At 42.4% G+C, this 24,633-nt stretch overlaps 1 protein-coding gene across 14 annotated transcripts in view; it reads left to right on the top strand.

Moving 5' to 3' along the window:
• Positions 1 to 23,323, top strand: part of lrrc7 (leucine rich repeat containing 7) — a 62,747-nt gene extending 39,424 nt beyond the window's left edge. For 4 of the 14 annotated variants that reach the window (XM_070960082.1, XM_070960083.1, XM_070960084.1 and 1 more), the window contains 15 exons: positions 76 to 187; positions 1,707 to 1,920; positions 3,428 to 3,928; positions 4,649 to 4,873; positions 4,987 to 5,221; positions 6,660 to 7,010; positions 7,241 to 7,486; positions 8,831 to 9,043; positions 10,705 to 10,872; positions 12,028 to 12,147; positions 12,402 to 12,615; positions 12,700 to 12,956; positions 14,384 to 14,476; positions 18,462 to 18,536; positions 20,024 to 23,323. In XM_070960082.1, the coding sequence (XP_070816183.1) occupies positions 76 to 187; positions 1,707 to 1,920; positions 3,428 to 3,928; positions 4,649 to 4,873; positions 4,987 to 5,221; positions 6,660 to 7,010; positions 7,241 to 7,486; positions 8,831 to 9,043; positions 10,705 to 10,872; positions 12,028 to 12,147; positions 12,402 to 12,615; positions 12,700 to 12,956; positions 14,384 to 14,476; positions 18,462 to 18,536; positions 20,024 to 20,134 (3,135 nt within the window). In that variant the 3' untranslated portion in view covers positions 20,135 to 23,323. Of the gene's footprint in view, positions 1 to 75; positions 188 to 1,706; positions 1,921 to 3,427; positions 3,929 to 4,648; positions 4,874 to 4,986; positions 5,222 to 6,659; positions 7,011 to 7,240; positions 7,487 to 8,830; positions 9,044 to 10,704; positions 10,873 to 12,027; positions 12,148 to 12,401; positions 12,616 to 12,699; positions 12,957 to 14,383; positions 14,477 to 18,461; positions 18,537 to 19,810 lie in introns of all 14 variants that reach the window. The other 10 variants (XM_070960090.1, XM_070960096.1, XM_070960086.1 and 7 more) reach the window with 9 other exon arrangements.
• The last annotated feature ends 1,310 nt before the right edge of the window (positions 23,324 to 24,633 follow it).

The raw sequence follows: 24,633 nt of genomic DNA on the forward strand, positions 1-24,633 counted from the left end.
AGGCTGTCCAAGGCTCCCTTAGTGGACGATACTGCAGTTACCTGATATGAACCTGTGTGTTTTGTCTTTGCACAGGACTCGATGGGCGGCTCTCCCAACGACATCCGTATCTCTGACATGAGGCCCACCCTGGTGGAGCCACCTATGTACAAACCAAAGGTGGTGCTGCTGGGGAAGGACAAAAAAGGTACTGTCTGATACTGCATGTGTACAGTGAGATGAAGACAGAGACACAAAGAGTCTCACACATGTAAGCACGTGTGCACACATACACTTCACACAGTATTCTAATGTGGTCTGTTGTGAAGCGCTTCAGGGCATGTTGTAATAGTGTCCACTAATTAGTCATAGTGGTAAACAAATTAATTTCAGCACATAACAGAGGGAGGGAGGGAATACCATGAGCCTCTCCAGTGAATCTACACTCCAGCCTAAAGTCTTCATCTTTTAGATCTGACCCTTTTTGCTTGCTTTGCCCAGAAGGCCTCATCTTCATCAGAGGCAAACTGAAGGCAAAGCTAATTTTGAAGCTCTATCAAAAATCTGTTTCTTTTGTTCTAAATAGTCCAGAGCCTTAATCCCATCTACTGAACGAAACAGTTCATTATCTCTTCTTTGTTAAGAGCTCTAATCCAGAGCTCTGTCATGCAGTCTGCTCCTTTGTCAGAGGTCTCGTGTGACATGACTGAAGCTCGAACAGCTTGTCTGTCCTCTGAGACGAGTTGAAATTCTGAATGAAGGCTCTTGTGACAAAGTCAACAGAAAAAAAGCATTCTTTGCTCTGTTTCGTCAGGATCTCAGCAGGTTTGTCTCATGACCTGCTGGTTTTGAAATTACTGGCATTTACACAAGAGTTTTTTAGGCCTCTCTGTAACTGTTGTTTGTTGCAGCTTACTTTCCAGTTCTGCCGTCCTAAAGAGGTTCTTTATTTCAGTGGGACTAGTATGGCTAAATAAAGCTCTTAAAAACTGTGAAACCCACCTTTTATATCCAGGCCATGTCTTGCGTCAGTGCAGTGGACTCAATATTGTCCAAACATATAATGAGAGCACTACAAGAATCTGGGACAGATGATAAGATTCAGAAAGAAATCTGCTCAGCATGTGTAATACAGTATACAGGCTTCAAGCAAATTCAGCCCAAACATCAGTGTGGATCCACTTTCTGATGTTGTTGTAGTGCTTGCCCCATCACCTTCAACCTACACATTAGACACAAACAAAACCTGTAACTAGTAGCACGTTTTTGCATAATAAATGGCCTAAATGATCTATTTGTTATTGCTGTGGATTCTGTTGGCAGAAAAGCAGAAAGCAGACATGTTCAGGTCATGATATTTTAACACAAAAGCATTTAGACGTTGAGTGTCTTTGATTCAATTATCATCAAAACAGAAATCAGCCATGTCTGTTCATTCTTTTGAGATATCCACATTATACATTCAGAAATCAGTCAGCTGTTCACAGAAACTACTGTCACAGTGGTTTTAAGTGTGCGTTAAGTCACCTGAACGTATTCTTATATCACCACCAACACGAGCTTGTCTCCGGCATTGTGATAGAGAGGACATGAGATATGATGAGATACACAAGACAAAGACACTAAAGCTCTGACAACAGATGGCTCTGAGAGAAGAGGATGTGACATTTTCACTGAACAGAGCTGCCTGTCTCTCTCTGTGTCTCTCTGTGTCCGTCTCTGTCCAGAGTCTACAGATGAGGAGGTGGATAAGCTCCACTGTCTGAACCACAGCGGCTCCTCAGCCACCTACTCCGACTACTCTCCCTCACAGGGCTCCTCCGGCTCCTCCAACCCGCCTGCCAACACACACTCACACACGCTCTCCCACACACACCAACACACTCCCGCCCTGCCGGCCCCCAGCAAGGACCAGGCCCCTCAAACACACTGGACCAACAGGTACACGCACACACACACCTGCTTCGTGTTCAATTTCATCCCCGTCCCTCCCTCCAACTATCCATCATCTCTTTTGATTCTAACCCCCTCACTTCAATCTCCTCCATCTATCATCCATCTATCCAATTGCTCCATCCGTCCTCTCCTCCCTCCATCTTTCCGTGTCTTTCTCATCTCTCTGCTTGCTCAGCCAAGGTCAGAGAGACTCATTAGGATGCTGCAGACTTCTGCTCAGCGTTCTCCCTCAGCTCTCCTCTCCATCCCGTCCAGGCTTCAGTACTGTCGAGAGGATTTTTACACCTGAAACACATAAAAAGAAGCAGACATGACAAAACTCGTTAAAGAGGGTTGGGCCTTCTTCTGAAGTTGTCGCCCTGTTTGCAGCACACTTGATGAATTTTGACAGATTTGGAATGAAAAAGCGGTGAAAACTAAATCAAAAAAGTCTTTTGAAGCTGTTTTGAGTTTTGATCAGACATGTCGCAGCTACAAACAACAATAAACATTTCAACTGAAACTGCCTGCTGTATTTATGACATTTTCAGTGTAGCCTTCACGATGCTGAAGCCTGTAATGATATTTGAGCACACATTTTTTAAGCTCAACATATCATAAACACATTTATAGTGTACTGTATGTTGAATTTGTTTATTTGTTTTTTTATTGTGACCATAATTTGCATTGTGCAGGATATCTTCCTGGCATGTAGTTATTTATCAGTGACCAATACGATAAATATGCAACAAGCTAATTATTGTCTTATATATTGGTACACCTCTAATTTTCTGTGTCTGTGCAGTTTAAAATGACACATGTTCATATTCATGTTATTAGTTTCTTCCGTTTTGCTGATGTAACAGTCATCATGACAGAACAAAAATGGAAGGTGGATGCTCACATTAGCTCCTGTGATCTGGTAGCATAGGCTGCATTTGGACCGTATTAGCTTGTTTATTCTGTTTCTTCTCAGATATTTTGTGTATTTTTAAAAAATATCAGCAATCTGTTCCTTTTCTCTGTGGAATAGTACATCTATGATAATGTTAAAAACTCTTTTCTTTGTCCTCACTCCTCCCATGCCTCTGCTTGTTCTAAGGCGCCCCTGGGGGTTGAAAGCTCGCTTTGGTATTTTTTGACATTAAAGTTGTCATTTCACTTGCCCTGGGGTGATGTACGGATCACAATCTGTATACTTGTCCCTTTGTCTGTGTACTTGTGAGACATGTGCTATTTGCAAACTGCAAGTGGCAGTGAGGGAGGTTGAAAGCATTCATATTTTCTGTTCAAGGCTGCTCTCAGAAACATTAATTACAACAAACATGGTTGTTGGCCAAATTGATCTTTCAGAGAGACATCAGAGAGGGGGAGAGAAGGTTATGCCGTTCTCTGTGCCCACTCTGATTAGATACACAGCACGCAATAATATAACATGACAGTTTGGTATAATTCAGTTCATTTTATTATTTGTCACGGCATAATTAGTGTTTAATATTTTGCATTTTTGTAGACTGGCTCAGTCGTTCCCCAAACCCATTGACTCCAAGCCCCTGCTATCACAGAGAGAAACCCCTCCATCAGGAACCCTGCAGCAGCGTGGAGATCGACGTCCACTGAGCGAGCCTTTTGATTGGTCTGAAGCCCCTCACTATGACAACACAGGTTTTGATGCTGAGGAGTCTCCTATGGATCCGCCATCCTCTACTGGGAGTCAGGGAAACCCACCGCTGGGCTCGAAACCCCGCAGCCAGTCAACACACGGGCGCCGCCCCCTCCTCAGGCAAGAGCGAATCGTAGGAGTACCTCTGGAGCTTGACACTCAGACGCTCCCTTTTCACAGCATCCAACGCTCCGCTCCAGACAATGACCCACAGTCTGGACCTACCCAGAACCCTTGGCAGAACTGGACCAGAACCCCCAGCCCGCTGGAGGACCGAACCGCTTTTCCCTCTAAGCTGGACATGACGCCCACCTCCAGCCCCAACCCTGACCGCAAGGACATAGACTCAAGGTAGCTAAATGTGGCTCAAACACAGTGAGACAGAAATATGTATGCATTCACATGGAGGGCTTAGTGACCCCTGGTTTTCATTTTCATTCAGCACAGCAGCGTTTTGACCAGCCTATCCATCATATTCCTGGGTTAATATAGTCAATAACGGAGAACCAATGCTCTGTAACAGCTTTATCTCATGTTTTGAAACTTTTCCAAAAAAAAAAAAAAAAAAAAATTGCTGGATCCAGCTTCTCAAAAAATGACAATTTTCTGACGTTCTCAGTTTTACATAGCTATAAATTGAATCGCCTACATTTCCTGAATGTTATTATCAATATCAGTCTGTTTGTAGTGTAACCGCAGTATTCTAAGCCAACTGATGTTGGCTGGAGATCATCCACAGTCAAATTAAAACTTGAACAAAAGACGTGTTCGTATAACCTTTGTTCTGGAAAAGAAATCTGTTGTTATGAAGCTGTTGGACCCCTTCTTCGTTTCTGATCTCATTATTGCTAACACTGACCTGGTTCCAGACCTCTGAACAGCCTCACACATTTAATCAGCTGTTCAAATAGAATGAATAATTGAGTAGAAATGAAATGACAGTCTATTAGGCCATAATGACTCTGTTTTGCCTGTCTTTGTCTTCTGCTTCCATTATTAACTCTAACACTGCTGTAGTCCAGCTCATATTAGTATAACACTTCCTGACCATCCCTTGTGTTTTGCTCTAAGGCTGGAGCAAGGTGCAGGGCCTTTGCCCGGCAGTTGGACGTACCACAACAATCAAGGGGAGCAGAACAGGAAGGATCAGTTGAGTGTCAGCGGGGGCAACAAGGTGACCGTGGTGATGAGTAAAAGCTCAGACCGCCTGTCCCCCATGATGAGGGAGACGAGATCCAAGTTTAAGAAATCCCAGAGCATCGATGAGATTGACATTGGCTCTTACAAGGTTTACAGGTGGGTTCAGTTTTGTTGTTATTTTTCTTTAAAATAGAAATACCAACATGCTATGTCAGCAGGTCAAGTGATTGAAAAGTTGTACCTGATTGCTCTTGCTGGTCTCTTGACAGTATTCCCATGGACAGCTACAGTTCATCCATTGAGCAGCAGACTAGCTTGGACCGTCCGGAGTTGCCTGGTTCTATGGAGCAGACCAACATGGCGCGGTCACAGTCTGCCCCCATGTTAGACGATGAGCTGGGCTTCCCAGGACAAGGAGGCAGCAACCCTAACCAGCCAGGACAGAACCAAAAACCCGCCATCCCACAGAAGGCGTACCACTTTGACCACAACTACAACCCCCAGGTTAGCAGCTTGTTGGCCACTTGAGGGATGATTGTGAATGCATCTTTAACACATCATCACCTTTTACAATCCTGATTCCAAAAAAGTTGGAATTAAAAATTAGGGATGCACCAATCCGCTTTTTCCACCTCCGATACGGATATCTGAGGTTTAGTAATCGGCCGATAACGATCTGATACCGATACAGAAAAACAGTGCTGAATTACCTAACAAATGGTATTTCTCACAGTGTGGAAAAGACTGGGATCATTCTTTTGTGCATCAGACTTAAGTTAAACATTTCTTTCCTGTTTTTTAAATGAGGATGGGGGTCTGATCTCATTAATGACACATAAATTCATACAAATAAAAATATGTATTTAATTCAGCATTCCTTGGTGCAGGTGTGTGTGTGTGCGTGCGTGCGTGTATGTATGCGCTGTGTCTGTAACCCCCGCCCCTCCCCCTGCTGCTCAGTGCGTACACACAGGAGCCACCATACATCATGTAGTTGACCAGTCACGTGTGGCTTAAACAGAAAAAAAGAAGAGAAAAAAAAAATAAAATAAAAATAAAAGCAAAACTCCTGCCTGGGAGCCGGAGCGGGAGCCGATCGTCCACTTCAAAGAGCGGCTCTAAGAGCAGTTTTGTCCGCGACCGACACGTCACTAATTCCTCTACCTGTTCCACTGTTATAAAAATGGCGGCGCAACTTGGTGGGCTTTTTTCCTGGTAATTTCTCTGCATGAGAAATACAAGCTGTGGTGTGTGAACGGGTTGAAATGCGTGTGTCTCACACCCAATGCATGAGGCTTGAGAGCTTTATGGTCGTGTTATAACTTGACGTTTTTCCATCGTCCCTCGGAACATTTACTGCGCTGGTATTGCAAGGAGCTGTCAAGTTTGTAGGCTGAGGCAGTGTGAAAATTTCCAGATAGCCGATCCTTTCGCTCGCTTCATTTTGAAAACAATGTGGTCCACATCATGTGCGCTTCAGCACTGCGTGTTGGTTGCACATGACGCCCCTCACAGCACCTATAGCATAGCGTTAGACTGAATAGATCGGCCCCTATGTATCGGCCCAATGTCACCAATACCCAATCTAGAATTTTCTTTAATATCGGGACCGATACCAATATCGGATCAGTGCATCCTTCTTAAAAATTAAAGAGTATGCAATGATTTGCTAATCCTTATTGACATATACTCACTTTAAAACAGAACAAAGATATTAAATGTGTTAAATCTCATCAGCTACTTTTAAATGTACACTCCAATGGACACTTCTAATATGCACCTGTAGGGATATGAAGAATAATATATCTGGTTTCAATGCTTCAAATAACATATTCAGCAAAGCAGCATGTAAATTTTTCCGAAAGTCATAGCAGTTTTGTATGACAACAACAATGCCTGAAAAGTTTTCATGGACTTATCAGTGATCATTCAACCCAATCAGGTGACCATGGACCGTCGGGTCCCTCCCCCCTTCCCCAACACACCGGATTATGTCAACCACTCATCGAAGGCTTTGGAGTACATCAGTCAACCAGGGAAGACATTACCGAAGGAGTTGGTGAGCCCTCGGTATCGTGCATATCCACCACTGGAGATGTTTTCTTTCCCCCAATCGCCAATCAACCAGGATGGTCCGCCCAGCCAACAGCAGCAGCCAATCCCAACACAGCGCTCCAGGCCAGGGTTTCTGAGGAGAGCAGATTCACTGGTGAGCTCTACGGAGCTCGCTTTGTTCCGAAGGGTCCACGAAGCCCAGCAGGAGGCGCTGCAGGAAGCTCAGTACAGACAGCAGGTAGGAGCTCTATTGTATTCAAAATCATGCTTATTTTTGTAAAAATTAATTAATCAAACGAATAATAGTTCATCTGTAACAGTAATATCAATTGTCATACACAATTTTTATATTCGCTCCCTGTTACATCACTGCATCCACTGTACTCATAAGAATAATGGGATGTTTTGTAGGGTGTTTTTGTTTTTTTTTTTTTGGTCTGTGGTCTGATGAAACTCTCCTCCCCTCAGGCGGACCCCCCTCTTTATAGTCGGGCTCTTGTCTACTCCACCCCCATGGAGCACTCTGGTCTCACCAACATGGCAGACAGCCAGAGCCAGATGCTGCACAACAAGAGGAACGGTCGCTATGATGACGACTATCCCACCTACCAGGAACAGAAGAAGCCAATGATTGGTTATCCAACTAAGAGCCTGACTCAGCGCCGCCCCCTGTCTGCCAGAAGCTACAGTACTGAGACCTACGGAGCATCTCAGGTATGCTGCCGGACAATTAGCTGATGAGGCAAACTTATTTTAACTTGCATTTTCCAACACCCTTGGAATTATGGCTTGGAAAAATGACTGACACAAGCAATTCAAAATAGTTAATTTCCTATCGATTGACTAATCAGTTAATCGAGATGCGTTATGAGTTTGTTAATAGAGCAAGTCCTTTTAAAGCAAGCAATATTTCCTCAGACCTGCTCTGTTTTAATCTAAAAAGGCCGTTTGCATCCTGTCTCCAAACATCGCTTTGGTTTCTTTTAGCTATTACCACCATCTTCCCCTAACCTTTCCCTATTACATTTTCTTGGCTAAAAATGAAAAACACACTTTACATGTCTGTGTGGATAATTGACAAACAGCCTATTTTGTCATAGAGGTATGATGACTTGGCATTACATTATATGTATATGACTGAGTGGGAGCTTTTTAATCGGACTAAGTAGAGAAGTGCAGGTGCCTCATCCACATCCCCAGATCCCAAGGCATTCCCAAGTCCATAAATAATCCCTTGAGCGTGTTCTGGGTTTGCCCCAAGTCAGGCTTTCCAAAAATAGCCACAGAGAGGGGTCCAGAGCATACTGATCAGTTGCGCAAAGCACCTCATCTGGCAGCTTTCAGCATGAAACTAGGAAACAGGCTAGCACACTAATATTGCACACTTTTTTAAGACTGCAGTCTTATTCTTACCATCTTTAGCCAAAGCAAAAGGCCAAAGGTGAAGAATGGAAAATACAGCAAGAGCTTGTCCTTTAGGCTGAGCTCTATTTTTCCCATGGTAGTCTGGCATAGTGTGTGTGTGTAATTGCAGTCTTTGTGTTTACTGCCTGGCATTCTCGGTAAAACCTTGCAGCACCACAGGATACTTAAGCAGTATCAGATGGACGGTCTGTCCAACAGTCTACCCCACTGGTCCGGACTGAGATATTTAAACAAGTTGGGCGATCTTTCCACTCATCTGGTCAAAAATTGAATTTGTCCAGTACTTGCAAAAAAAAATTATATTCCCATCACCCTTAGCTGTACTTTGAATGTTTGCTGTTCGGTGCAGTTTGTGTGACTTCATTAGAGCTTTTTCCTGCCTGCTGCAGCTAGAAATGAGGTTGATTAGAGTGGTGAACAAAAACATTAGTGGTCCCTAAAACCAAAACATGAACATAAAACCAAATAAGATGAAAGATGCTGAAGTGCAAAACCCCTGTCACATACACTTAGTAATTATTTCCATCGTTGATACATAAATATTGAACCGTTCAGTTTTAAATAAAGTGACTGCATCACTAACAAATCCAAATGTCTCATGGTCTTTATAAAGTAGCAACCCTTTGTCCTCAGGCCCGTCCAGTTTCAGCCCGTCCCACCATGGCTGCCCTGCTGGAGAAGATGCCCCCAGACTACACTCTGGCAACCTGCCCAGAGAAACCATCTGATGACACCATCAAAGTAAGACCTGTCGTACCACAGAAACCTGAAGACATCACCTCCAGGATGCCTGCCGATTGGAGGCAACAGCTACTGAGGCACATAGAGGCCAAGCGATTGGACAGGGTATGTCAATGCAATGCAGACACACTGAAGAGGGAGACACACACTCACACACACACACTCACACACACACACACACACACACACACACACACACACACACACACACACACACACACGGCATTCGGAGGCCCTCCCTGTCTGTATCTGTGTAAGTCTGTGTTGTAAGGTTGACCAGATTTGTGTCCGGCTGCATGTGTGTCCCATCCACACTGTCGCTCTGTCAGCCTGACCTACTGCACACTCACTACTGGACATGTGTGGAACAAATCACATGTCCTGAAATACAATTCAACAAGATTGAGTGAAAAGTCATCCAGGATCATCAAACAAACAATAATAATCTGTCATTAATTTAACCTGTAAATCTGTCTTCACAATCAATCACTTGTTAGGAATGAGGACATTTTGCAGGAACCTGTAATTAAAGCGTTTGTGTCAACACTGATCTCAGAACAGTAGTATCTCTGAAGGAATAGTTGAACATTTTAGGAAATACTCTTATTTGCTTCCTTGCCAAAAGTTAGATGAGAAGATCGATAGCGCTTTCACGTCTGTATGCTAAGACATGGCAGCAGGCCATTAGCTTTACTTAGCATAAACAGCCAGTCTGGCTCTGCTCAATGTAAAACAGAAAGGAAATCTCCTGCCAGTGGATTTAAAGTTCACTCTCTCACTTTTGTACAAATCTGTGTAAAAACCAAAGTATGAGACAACAATTTGTGGTTTCATGGGGACCTATGTTCTATTTCTCAGTTGGGCCCAGTTACTTCCTGGAGTCTCCGCTCCGAGGAGCAGTCCCTTGCCAATGAAGAAATAGTTCCAGCAAAAAAAAAAAAAAAAACCCCCAGTAGAACGTAAACACAGCTTGTCATTTTCACCCACAGGTCCAAGAAACAAGGTGTCAGTTAGGGAGCCTCGGAGGTGCTGATAGGCATATTATTTCACCTGTCTTTATGTCTCCTGGCTCCAGCTTGAAATTTACCGTGCAGACATGAGAGTGCTATCAATCTTTTCATCTAACGCTCAGCAAGAAAGTGAATAAACACATTTTCCAAAAAGTGAAACAACTTCTTTAATCAGAACTGGTGCCTCCACAGACAGGACAATCAGACATGGTAGGGAGGATGTCTGGAGCGCAGATGAAAAAAGCTTTTAAAAGCATGCCGAATCATAATGGTCTACTGACACGTCACATGATCCTCCTAGCCTGTCATATGGGGCAGAACATATCTGTCCCTTTGGACAGAGCTGTGGGAGGGTGCTTAAATGAAGCATTGAAAGACATTGTCCATACATAGAAGTTTAACTTGTCAAAATAAAACCATACATGAATCAGTTTTCAGTTCGAGATGGCACTTACTGTTTGTTTAAATATCAGCATATGTTAAAAGCTTACACACTAATGTTGGAATGAACTGGTCCACCAGTTGTTACCTGTATGACACGATGTTCTCTGTGTGTACTGACCGTTCACTAGCTAACATTTCTCTGTGCTTTCAGCAACTCTGCACTGTTGTTGTTGTTTTTATCAGTGTTATTGTTGTTTGTTTATTTGTCTGTGGAGCTCACAGTGTGTTGTGAAAACGCTGCAGCCCGCTGTGTCGGCTCCGCCCCCCCCCCCACATTCACCCATGTCATGTGATGTTGTCTTCTCCAATCAGAGTGGTGTCCTAAAGCACAACACGCTCACGCTGGGCATGCTCTGTCAGGGCGGGGGTCACGGCCAGGGGCGCAGCAGCACTTTGAACTTTAACCTTTACAATAACACTAAGCATGAGCCCCCTGCTGGCCGCTGGCTGCCACTACCTCCTCCTCCGTCTGCTAACGCTGTGAGTATCCCTCTGAGAACAATGAACCGCTGGTACTGCTCTTATTACTGCACATATAGGTAATATAATAAGAAAATAAGAAAAGCTGTCACTGCCTCTTCACCCAACCACTGCAACCATGAACTATTATTAACTGTGTGGCTATTATAATTTACATTAGCAACTACCTTGTCTACCTCAAAATGTGAGTATCAGCGAACTGGGTATGATACGCCTTAGTTTTCGCTTACTTGGAGCCACTTAGAACGGCAAATGTAGCAGCCAGTGAACAAATTCTTGGTATTTCAATGGTTTCGACCCAACTCGAGGACAATTCCACGATTACAACGTTACCAAAACAAGCAACTCATCAAATTTGTCTTCTCCATCCTAACTGTCATGTGAATCCCCAGGCAGGGCTTTCTTGTTCTTGTTCTTGACACATGGAGCTGTTGGGTCTGTCTGCACCATTTTCAGCCATGTTAGGGCTTACCATGGGGCCAGCTTACTTATTAGCACTAAAGCTTTTTACTACCCACCACTTGAATTATAAATTACTTTTAAAGGGCCTTCAAACAGCTACTTAATGCTAAATGAACACACTTCAGTATTTCTTCTTTTCTGTCTGTTCTCATGGGTTTGAAGTGGGTGGTGCCCCGTTAGGAAAAGGGGATGTCACATACTTTGATGAACCAGCCAGGATTTAATCTGAAATCTGTCAATCAATGACACTCAGGCAGCGCTGATTAAACAGCTTCAGTGTTAAACAACAAATAAATAATACCTAAAGACTTTGACTGTCGTGTATTTAACCATTTAATGTTGGAGAGATATATTCGAGATCTGAAGGCAAGTTTTCAGGTGCTTTGAATGAGAAGCTCCTGGTGTCGAGGGAAGAATCACTTTCTCTTCAGATACAGTATTTATCAGCTGCATCAGCCATTGGACCATGTTGACAGGTGGTAACAGTGCATATTAACATAACATATTACTTTACTTCATCAAGAAGGGAAAATCTATTTATAGCCCTACAGTATGCATACTTAATACAACAGAAGCTCACGTAACATTCATACAAACCTGTCTGACTCTCTGGCAGCCAAAGGTTGATACACTTGGTAAAGTTAAATGTTAAGTTTTAGTAATGGTCACTGTGTCTCTCTGTCTCTCTCTCAGACCCCCTCTCAGCAGGCTGCCATGCTTGATAATGACCAGGAAGGGGTGTCAGGGAGCAACCAGTGGGCTCCCTACTCACTTGGCAGGAGGGACGTCCCACCTGACAATCTCATGAAAAAGGTTGGAGCTGTTGTCTAATCCTGGAAGCTTTTCATTCAGCCTGTTTTACACTGATGGTCAACATAGTGTTCAGTTTGGCTAAACTTTACAGCATTATGCTTTGTAGGTTTGTAGCTTTGTTTTGCAGCTGGTGTATGAAAGTAGTCTATAGATGTTTCCATAAGTAGGGATCACCAACAGAGGCGCCATCTCTAGTATCCATTCCTCTGGTGTAGACATGAGCATGTCAGTAAGTGCCCCTCCTCTGTTCACAGAGTGCCCACTCCCACAACCCTTCCCACCAATCACACAACACACACATGATCGTCACATCCTCTTCCTCTTCCTCCTCCTCCACTACGCCTCATCGTGTGGTTGGGCAGCAGGGCTACGACGGGATGGTGAACAAAGGGGGCCAATATCAACCGGGGATGCCCCTGTCAGTGGTTCCCTCTGGGGGGGGCGGTCAGTATCAAGGCAACATGCAAGGTAAATGATAAGAAATTCAACAGTACAAAGGGTTCAGTTGTAGCCGGTAAAGATTAATTTGGGGTTTTTATTTTTTTTGTCCAGGTCACCCTGCTCCTGGCCAGGCTTACCCCAGCTCTGGTCTGCCTATGGCCCTGTCCCCATCTGGAAACCAGCCCCAATTCAACCCCCATTCCTCCCACCAGCCCTCCCTCCCTGCCACCAACCCCCAGTACCACGGCAACCAGGGCATGGTCCACAGCAACCAAGCTGTCATGACCCACACCAACCCACGGCCTCAGAGCGCTCGCTGCCTGTTGCAGACTAAAGGCCAGAAGAGCACGGATGGTTTCCAGGAACAGGTATCTGTCTGTCTGTCTGTCTGTCTGTCTGTCTGTCTGTCTGTCTGTCTGTCTGTCTGTCTGTCTGTCTGTCTGTCTGTCTCAGCAAACACATCCCACACTATGTTGGAGGTCTGTTGAAAATGGACCGTGCTTAAATGATGGCTAAATACACAGGAACCAGCTTAGATTTGTGGATGTAGGTCCATTCAATTACACTACGAGTATAGACGAATGGTTTGATAAGCTAATTTGTTCCTAGATATAGGTAACAATAAATCTGACTTCCCAGATGGTTCGTTACACAGAACCATCTGGGAAGTCATCCTTGGAAACTGTTTGGAAAAGGGCAACCACTTTCAGAACACACTTTACAGGTCAGCCCTGCGATCGGCTGGTGACCGGTTCAGGGTGTACCCCACCTCTCGCCCGTTGACAGCTGGGATAGGCTACAACCCCCCCACAACCCCGAAAAGGGATAGTTGGGTATAGACAATGGATGGATGGATGGACTGCAGGTCATTGCATGAAGCAGCTGTCAGTCACCATCTCTCACTGGCTAACTTCAGCCACAGCAGATCTATGAAACAAATGACGAAACATATGACGTAGTAGGAGAGTGAAACTCTTGCTGAAACATCTTTTCCATCATGAGAAACCTTCAGTGCCATACTTTGCTCATCTTTCAGTGAAGAATCATCTCCAGTTCCGACAGAACTGATGCTATGGCAGCATCAGCAAAACAATGTGAGAGCAATGCACACAACAGAAATGGTAAAAGGGAAATAATACAGAGATGTAGATGCCTTTGAGAACCAAGCAAAACCAAACAGAAAATTTTGTTTGCAGGGGCACCAGTGGTTAATGTTAACAGATCTGATGGCTTAATAACAGAACATGATGGTTCCCAGATCAGATGCTCATGACAGCAACCGGATTTTGAAGCTTCCACATAAGGACGACAAGCTGTTAACTAAAGGGTGCAAAGTATTACAATAAGTGGGATATGGAAGTGTAATTTTAGCCTCCTATCAGCAATGGTCTGCGAAGAAACAGGTCTAGAATAAGCCATGGAGGCATGTTTCTAAATCTGAAATACTTCACAGATGGAGATCACAGTACCAGTTTAGGTAGGAACACAAAGTCATTCACACCAGCCGGATCAGCTGATCTTCCTGCAGGGTTTTCTTTTTCTCTTCCACATATGAGATGGCTTTCATTATGCCAAAGAGAAAAACTCTGAAAGGGATATTTGTGGTTCCACTGTTATTGTCAGAGAGCTGAAGACCTCCAATGTAGCAGCCAAAACATGTCATGGCACCCCACTGTTGTCCATGTCGCCTGTCTATTCTGTGCTTGTGTGGAGATTATGATCTTTGTATTTCACTTTCACTTGTCTTTCTTTTCTTTGTTCTGTCTGTCTTTTTCTCCCCGCTCTCTCTCTCTAGTTGTGTGTGAGAATAGAGAAGAACCCTGGTCTTGGTTTCAGTATCTCTGGTGGCATCAGTGGCCAGGGGAACCCCTTCAAACCCTCCGACATGGTACGACCCGACCTGGCCTGCCAGCCAATCACAGCCTCCCCGGCTTTTCCTCACAGTTGCCATGGAAACTGCTGCTCGTTCCTGCAGTGTTTTGTCTATCTGTCCGTTCGTCTGTCTGTCTGTGGGGCAGCAGTGGACTTGGTTAACTTTGAGTCTGTGGTCTTATACTACAGACTGTGGGAAAAAGCAGTTTGATTGAAGTTTAGGTATTCGGAGGGGTAAAGAAGCCTGAGGTGTGACAAAACATTAAAACTTAACCTCTTGATTGGAAATCCTTGTAAGCCTCACCAAACAGGATGGAAGACTTCAGAGAAAAGGCAAAGTATATTATGAGGCCTGATACGCACTATCCTCGTTGTGTGGTTGGTTCATTATTACCGTGTCCTCATCACATCCTTCGGTCTCTCGGAAACTGAAGTCACGGCAACATCTTGAATCTTTTAGCGTTTAGAAATATTTTTGTGCCCACGTGCAAGCACGATGTGTTATCACAAGATATGCCGAAGTCTTTTATCATTTCTACTTCTGGGTTTTGACTGATTCTGTCAGTGTGAGCCTGTTGGGGTTGCAGATCCCCCAGGCCTCCTGCACATGGCAGTCTGTCCTAGAAACACGCTGCTATAGTCAGTCTGAAGGAGCGAGGCTGCTCACAGAGCTCTGACTGCTATTTTAGGACGGCTGCTTTAGTTCTGGGACACAGTGGGTGATTTTAGATGTTCAACACTTTGATCTAGGGATGGGAAGTATGGCAGATTTCACTGACTGTTATTCAGATGTTGAGTAACTGACGAGACAGCTGGTCTATAAATAGAGAGCCTACAAGAGGACTTCTTAAAACAGTCAGCCTCTTTGCAGCCCATGTGACAAATGGTGAATTAATTTAAGTCGGGGGTGTGGAGTGATAATGTAGAAACTGTCAATTCATCATTTAAGTTTTATGTAGACTAGAAGTGACTCAGTTGCTGACACGTACAGTTACTATTTAATCATTCCCACGCCTGCTTGTATCCATAAAGCTTCCACCAGCTGCAGTTTGTCCATTATTAATGCCATGTCACACGGCAGCAAAAGGAGTGAGTGCAGATGAGCAAGTGATTCTCCTAAACATTTTGTCAAGTAATTACATTATACATGCAGTGTATTCATACAGTATAAAATATGATACAGGTCTACAGATAGATGCACTTTATCTAATGAATGGATACTGCAGAGCACTTTGCAGTATGTCACATCAGGTAAAATGTTAACCTTTGCCTTCATAACTGTAGCTAAAACTAAAACATCAGTATAAACAGCAGCTGTGTGCGTCTGTCTACCTGCTGATCTTTGCAGTGATGTCAGGTAATGTCAGACACTTTTCACTGAGTCATGGGGAGTATGCATGCTTCAAATGTAAATACTCTTCAGTGAAATGTGTGTTTGGATGTCCTCAGTGTGGTGTGGTATGAACTGTTTGTCTGCTTTGACCTCAGACCCTACACGTGTGGCCCCTGCAGGGTCAAACAATGGGGTCCTTTTAATCACCTCGTCCTTAGTCTGGTCCGCTTGTTACTCCCGTCCACACGTGTGAGGTATCTAAGCTTATGGTTGCTTTCATGTTTTTTTCAGTGGTTGTCAAGTCAGGGCTGATTTGTCTGCAGTTTCAGCTCAAAGCTCAAAAAGATTTAGGCTTTCTGAGCACTTATTGGAACTAACTTTGGTTTGTCCAACCCTCTCACTGCCAGCTTTAAGACTAAAATCACTATTTTAATTTTCTTTGAATGTAGATTAAGGGCAGACTTGAGGCCAAACTGAGCCAGAGTTTTAATAGTTAAAAAGGGCTCAGTATCAAAACAGCTTGACTGATAAATTATACATCTGTGGTTTTGATCCTGAGAGCCTGCTACAGCCACTGCTCTTCCATGGGGCTGTAGCTCCCCCTTGTGGTCAGCTTGTTGTTTGCACCCATCCTCTGATTTACAACACTTGTAGCTCAGAATAGTCAATGATCTTTAAAAAAAAGTTTGCCTCCTCTTTATTTATTTCTTTATTGTCTTTGTCAGTTCAGCCTTTTTAAGGATAAAAGCACCAATATCTTGTGAAAATTTGCCCCTGAATTCTCTGACCTCGATCGTTCATAACGGCTAAAAACACATGAATATTTCTGGAATGAAAAGTGCATTTTGTGTGTTGTTCAAATCACCCAAACCATTCCCCAAACTTGAGAGAAGGTTTTAATTTTATATAGTCTGTAACTGTATCTCAACAATATCCATCAAAACCGTTTCCCCACCACATTGTGTCCAACACGTCGATTCAAAGCTTAGCTGATGATGATGTCTAAATGTTTTAAAATCCTTTGAGAAACCTGCCAGAAGTCATTGTCAGGCTTCTAAAAAAAAAAAAAAAAAGAAATAACAATGATCTTCTAAGTCTGAGACCTGCTTTGGCACTCTAAGACACTGAGTCAGTTTCACTTCTGGCTAATTAGGATTCAGTGACTAAAGACGGTGACTCAGTTCCCATATTGACAGGAGTGGGATCCCCGGCTTTGATGTAATAGTTTCTCAGTCTCACTTTAAGAACAGAAGACGGGTTTTAGGAGCAGAACATGGATTTTTAGGCAGATCTGGGTCATGAATTACAAAAAAAAAAAATCTAATTTTCTGTTCCTGCTGTTGCTGAATATGCTGTCTTTGCACACAGAGCTGCTGTCGATCACATCTGTACTTCTATACACACATTATGACTGAGCTGCAAAAACCTTCCAACCAAAATTGTCCTTTGTCTACAGCTCAACACTTATATTGCCCCCACTTGTGTGGAAAGCAGTTCATAAGCTTGTGGTCAAACTTAAACATAGCTTTTCAAAATTTCTGAAAAATTGAGATATGTCTGAAAAGTTCAGAAATTTTGAAGATGAAAGGTTTTTGCTGCCATGTGTGCAACTGCTTTAAAGTGTGCAAGTGTGTGATTGTTGTAATTTTCAGCTGCAAACAAACACATTCGTAATGTACAGTGAGCTCCATATGTCGTTAAGTTTTTACGTTCAGTTTCTCAGCACCTGGAAGGACGGAAATGGACGCAAAGTAAAGAACGAAAACTGACCAGCCAGGTCCAAATAATAATGAATGGAGTCAGTATGTTGTCATAATTGAATTTCATCAATGTGCCACATTATCGAAATCATTTGACTGTATACACATATGAGGCTCACTGCCAGTGTTACTGTGAACAGTAACTGAACTAATACCTCTAACAAATACACCTTTTCTACGTGCAATATATGTGTGTGTTCTCGCATTACTCCATAGACTGTAGTATGTAGGTGCTCCTGCACTGCCAATACTACATCGACCTGTTCTTGGTAAACTGGTGTCACTTATTTATCTGTTAAACTCTCTATTGTGTGTTCAACACGTGCACAGTCTGTTGAACCCTGTCGAGTTGACACAGCTGCATTGTCCCACACTTTCTGTGTTCAAAAACATCTTTCAGCTCTCAGTGAAAAGATGTTGGTGTTTTTACAATCTCTGCCTTGGGTTATTGATGGAAAATATGGGGGATGAAATATCTTCTGCCCTCCCTGCTACCAACTTCTTTCCCCTAGTCAGTTCCCACCCCACTCCCATTCTTCTTCCCCTATTCTTTATATATTTAATGTTTCTCTCTTTCTAACACCATGTCTATTCTATGCCAAGTCCTTATCTGCTTATATAGACGATAAACCATTTTGACATGTGTAGTCTATATCTTTTTGGGAGGAATGTATCACTCAGCTTCTGTAAATTTTAAGATAGATGCCAATGACTAAAAGTCCATCGTAATGAATTGCATGCCTCTCTAAATTTACAACAAAGAGAATGCATTGGTGAACCTCCCATACATTTTTGGCAGAACTGTCATTTTTTGGGGGGGTGGATATTCAGATGAGAATGAGAAAGGCAAAGATTCTAAACCATCGTGTCCCTGTGTTGTCCTAACGGTGTATCATTTTGACTTATAGGGTATCTTTGTTACTAGGGTACAGCATGACGGGCCCGCCGCCTCCGCCCTGCAGCCCGGAGACAAGATACTGCAGGTAACATCCTCTCACTCATCATTAAATGGGCCAGAAACAGCCACATCCTGCCTTCTCTCCCTCCCTAACCCTCGCTAACCCTTCCCTTATTTTAGCAGTAAGAAAACAATAGGCACACTTTAACTACTACAGCTTGTCCACATTTGACACACACACACCGATAAGCTGCAGTGATTGAACTCAAACCAGCTCACCCACAGGTGTTATCTGACTGGGTGTTTATACATAGCGCACATAGAGTGTATGAGACTTCAGAATTTTCCTGCCTGTATATCTTGCCTCTGTGTGTTTATCTGTTGGTCCAGACATCAGGTGTGACCCCCCCCCACCCCCACTCTCTCTCTCATCATCATTAGCCAGTGACACCCAGAAACCTTTGAGCCACAGGGGGATTTTTGTAGCCTTAAACAATATTTCATTTCTGCTGTTATTAGCACTATCACTGTGAAACTGACACCTTGGAAAGCTCATGAAGTTAAAAAAAGATTTTTCCTGGCACAACTTTATTGTGAGACCAAAGAGTTTGTGCATCTTAAAACACACCACAGAGAACATTTAAATAGAATGAGCATGAAAGGAAAAAAAGAAAAAGTTTAACAGCCAATCATATCAGCCAATAGGGCATTCATAAATGCATTTTTATGTCCCTACTTAAGATAAGATACTTCAGTACAAATCAAAATGCTTTGGTCTTAATAAAGTTCTGCAAGTATTGCAGGATATTTCCAGATCAGTTCACTCTTCGTCTAACCCAAACTGAATGCTGCAGTTTGCAGTAAGGCTGAATTACAGTATATTATTTTCCAGATGACTAGATTGTTTCTCTTAAATGGAAGTTGTGAAAAAGCAAACATGGGTGCGTTACAAGTAAGCATGAGTGTCCTCTGAATGGATGCTGAAATGATGCGCTGGTACACCTTGAAGGGATACAACAGTAACTACTGAAACAACACCTCTCGTGTAAATCAGTCAAATTCAATCAATACATAGCAATTCTTTCCAAATATTTCCTCTATTCATAGATTTACTGTAGCTATTATTTCAAAGCAAGTGCTACAATTAAGGCCAAAAGGAAGCATGAAGATTGCACAGCGAGGTCAAAATGAGATGCCAGTGCTTCACTCTGACAGATTTACCCCCAAACCATCCCTCATTCCTTTCATGTTTTCCTCCCCTCTCTCCTCCCCCCTCATCTTCTCTCCACAGATGTACAGTTTAGTTGGATGAACTCATCTAAAAGCCCTTTTTTGTCTTTACCCCTTCTCTCTCTACAGCATGACTGTGTAGCTCCTCCTCTTCTCTCTCTTTTCCCCAACAGTGATGTGTTACTGAGATAATGATGGCAGTGACCCTCCATCCCTCCACAAACACCCCCACACATGCACACACACACAGACATATGTATGGAAATACTGCAGCATACATACCTCTATACATACATGCACACACACACATGCTGTTGACTGTGCTGCGTGTTTGCCTTGCAGGCTAACGGACATAGTTTTTTACACATGGAGCACGAGACAGCCGTCTCTCTGCTGAAGAGTTTCCAGCGGACGGTGGACTTGATGGTTCTGAGAGACAGCAGCACGCGCTAAAATAGTTTTATAACAAACAAACAAACAAACACAACAACGCTTCTCTCCTCTGCTCATCGCCATCCCACGCCATCCCACCTGCCCTCCACTGGAGGCTTGTGGAACTGAGAAATGAGCCGCCTTTTTTACCACTTTAGGGGAACACACAGACATTTATTTGCCTATTGCTGGACCAAAGGCAAATACTAGTGCCAAATGTACCATAGGAAACATATCGGCTCTTCTGTCTACCGGCGGTCAGGGACCTGATCGACGCCTGGACAGACCATAAGAGGACTCTTACACTTTGAGTTCTTACAGGGCTGCTGCAGTTTGGATTTTGTGGTCGGTTTGTTAATCAGACAGTCGTCTGATTGGTCAGTCTGAATAGTTTGTTTTTGTTGGTTAGTTAGGGTTCTGGGATATTTTTTGCTTTTTTCCACTGCCTTTTACTTTGCTGTCCATGGTAGATTTTTAATAATTTGTTTGGTGTAGCACATGATGCCCTCTCCGTGTCCCTCATTGTTCTCTTTGCTTTGTCCAGTTCTTTTCTCTTCTCTGTCATCCTCTCTTCTTTTGTCTCTTACTTTGTGTTCTGTTCTTCTCTTTCTCTCACTGTCTTGTGTTTTATTCTTTCTGTTCTGCAGGTGTTTTTGCCTCCAGTGTACAGAAATTGAAAACTTAAGACTTTCTGCCTTGTGTACATATACAGAGCTGCAGCTTTCTAGAGCTGCACTCTCCTTGGGGCCTGGACAGACAGCTCTAAAAGTTTATGGTTAATATAAATATTGTTAATAAATCACACTCTGAATTCTCTCTTTTGAACATACAGGGATTATTTCTCCAAATGGATGATTTTCTAAACTAAACCATTGATTTTTTTTTCCTGTAAAGAAAACATTGTTCATAGTTCATCACTGCTACTTGTTTTTTTTTTTTGTTTGTTTTTTTCTAACTGTTGCTTGCACAGCTGTGCTGAAAAGAGCTAAAGCAATATTACTGAGGCTCGTCTCACTGACATTTTCAGCAGAGCCTAACTCCTGCAGTGCCATCTATCGAACAAGTCATGCTAATGTTTACACACACTGCCACGCACATGCACGACCAGGCAAACTCACATATACATTAGACTTGTACGCCCCCATACACAACACAGTTAAACTCTGTCTATACGTTAGCCTGATTTTAGCCTGATAATAAAATCAATCACACACACTATAACATTATTCATATGTGCCATTTTTTGAGGTCCTGTGTTCTAGAATTGTTAAAGTAATGTTGCATCCCTCTTTAGCTGTTTGATTTGTATGACATCACAGCATGCTTTCATGTCATCGGTCACTGTCAGCCAGACATTTTCTGTTGGCTTCTAGAGTTCTCTACTCTGTAGAAGACTCTAGATGTATTGTACCACTGAGTTTTCAGTAAGACTGATATTCTATAGTTGTTGCCATACGGACCCTCTGCTCCTCCCCGGTTGTATTTAAACGGGCCCAAAACATCAGAGCTTTACCTCTTTGCGGCCCAGATCCGATCTGCGCACACTGACAGCAGCAGTGTGTCGGGAAACTGGTTTTAATATTTAGTGTCCTCACCTCTGGTCTCCCTGTGGAAAGCAACAACGCGATATCCGGACAAGAATCATAAAGGTATAACACACAGTGTTAGTTCATGGGTAAATCTGTGGTGAATCAGAATTTCCCTCTTTAGACAATCAGAGAAAGATCGAATCTGTGCCACAAAGACTTTTGGCTATACTTGACATTTCAGTGTAACTTTTGTAGCCTGAGAATTGACTCTAGGTGTACATGGAAAATTTAGATTTGCCAGGTTTGTCAGTGAAGGCTCAAAGTTGAATGTGGAGAGGGTCTGGTAGTGTTTGGAATAGGACATCTTGAGGAGCAGGGAAACAATGTAATGACTCAGAAACTGAGATTGCATGAGAGGTTACTGGAGCCATGTCAATGTGGGCTAATAAAACTCAGCCATCATGGTCATGTGTCAGAAATTGTATTGACATAACAGAAGTTACCACAGAAAAAGTGAAGAGGTTCATTTTCTGTCTTCGTGTAAATGCAGCACGTGTCTTGAAGATGTTTCATGACAGGTGTACAACATCTGATGTTTCATCCAGAGCAAAACAACATCCTTTGCTGTCCTTTGCTTTTACTTGACATGACAGTGTCATCCTGTGCTCATTTTGTGTCAGCCCTCTTAATAAGCATTAGAATTTAGTTAATTCAATATAATGGACACAAAATGGCACAGTTTAGCCTTGTGGCTGAGAGATCTTAACCACAGGTACCCACCCAACCCTATTAGAGTTTGAAATATCAAAGATATTGTGATGAGAACAGAGAAAAAGGTTTGATAATATAATTATTTTTTACTACATGTTTCAGGTAATTCTTTCTAAATATATTGATATACCTTAGCTTTGCTCAAAAATTGTGATATTTTATAATAATGACACTTATAACAAAGTTATGGATGGAAGTACGCACAGTATGACTTGGAGACCTACACATGTACTATCCAAAACTGTATAAAATGTATTTCTACTGTAATTGTGAATTTGTGTTATACAAATATATATTATATATATGTATATGACTATAAAAACAGTCATTTTCTATGTGTTTAAACTACATAAGAGCTGAACAAATGCTGAGGACGGTGTCACTGTACATAGCTGTGAATGAAATCCAATTTAAAATGACTCATATTGATTGTGAATGTACTCATGCTTTCTGCAGTACCTACACCTACCCAACTTGAATGCTGCTTCTTCTGTTGTGTGACAAAAGTACTTTGACCTCCGAAGAGAGAACCGCTGTCGAGTTATAAGTTGGACAAATTTTAGTGATGATTTAACAGAACTATTTATTTCTTTATTTATTTGCACATGCAAGTTGAAATCCTTCCAGTTTTAAGTTTGAGTATTAATGCGGAGAAATGTAATTGCAGAAGTATATATAATATATATCATGTGTTTAGAATGCATTTTGCAGACGCTATCTGTACATACTATTTAAGATACAGTTTTTACAAAAAATAATATATGTATAAAATTGAAAAAATGCTGTGCAGCGATTATACTGGAGCCATTTTGGGCTTTGGGATGTACCATTTTTTCAGTATATAAGAAGTGTTTTGAATAATGTACTAAAGTCTCTATTGTACAAATAATAAAAATGTCACTATTGGTAATCTGGGTTCCTCCTGGTGCACTGAGCTCTGTCTTTAGGAGGGCAGAAGAGAGTGATATCTCCCTTTCTGTCTGTCAGGACAAAAGGGATGAGACAAAAGAAGAAGGCAATGGGGGACATTTGGTGATGAATAAAGGAAAAAGTTATGTGGGAATGAAGTGCGATGGAGGATGTTAGGACATATAAAGTGGATGAAGGAAGAAATTATGCAAAAAAAGAACAGGCAAGGAAGGGGCAGAAAAAGGAGGAAGGAAATAAAGGATGGTAGGAAAGAGACAACAGTGTAGGACAGCAGGAGTGAAGGGAGGAAGACATATGACTCGAGTAAAGGAAAGAACTGAGAAGACAGAAAAAATATTGTGATTAGATGATAGAAGTGATAGAAGGACAAAAAGGGATGAAGTAGGATGGAGAAGGATAAAGACAGGAAAGAGGAGAGGCTGATTAAGATCACCTCAGCGGGTCTGAGCAGGGAGATTTCAGTTTCCTGTTTCTCTGTGGATTAAACTCAGTCAAGCATCTCATCATCTCAGCAGATGCTCCTTTGTCTCTGTGTCCATTAGTCTAACAACCTGACTCTTCTTCATCCCTCTATCTGTCCATCTCATCTATTTCTGTCCTTGACACTTATCTGAGCCGTGGATCACAGAGGGACAGCTGAGTTGGTCAAGCTGCCTCACAGACTTTCCAATAAGTAGGAAAGCATGTCACTGGTGAAGATGGAAAACATTTAGTCCCTTGTGGTAAGTGTTATGTATAAAATTCCTTATGAATTTTGCACACAGCACAAACTTTTTGTTGACACCTAATGGAAAGTGTCACTTTTGTTCTTTGTCACCAAAATCTATCATGGAAACATGTTGGATTTGATGGTGAACATTTATGTCCATTGAACTTTTCCTAAGCAAATCTACACATTGTAAATTCATTGCAAGCCTGTTACTAAGTAATAACAATATAAGGCATATTATGTAAGCATTCTCCGTGGCAGAACATAAGCTAATATGAGCATAGCATTAGATTATATTATGGGCTAGGAAAGCTGGTAACTAAATTTGACACTCGTTTTATAAAGTTAGAACATGAAACTAAGAAACGCTATAGGGCTGGCAAGCAAATATATAGGATAAGATAACTTTCTACTGAATGGCTAACAATATTTATAACATATTTGCCCATGAAGGCTATCGTTAATGTTAGAACGTTACAATTTCAAATACCCAATAATATGTTACCATTATATTCCATTTTAATCCATGGCCAGCTTTGTTTCACGAATGAGAGAAAGCAAAACTGTTAGCAGTGCATCAA

The sequence above is a fragment of the Chaetodon trifascialis genome, chromosome 4, assembly GCF_039877785.1.
Source record: "Chaetodon trifascialis isolate fChaTrf1 chromosome 4, fChaTrf1.hap1, whole genome shotgun sequence".
Lineage (NCBI taxonomy): Eukaryota > Metazoa > Chordata > Actinopteri > Chaetodontiformes > Chaetodontidae > Chaetodon > Chaetodon trifascialis.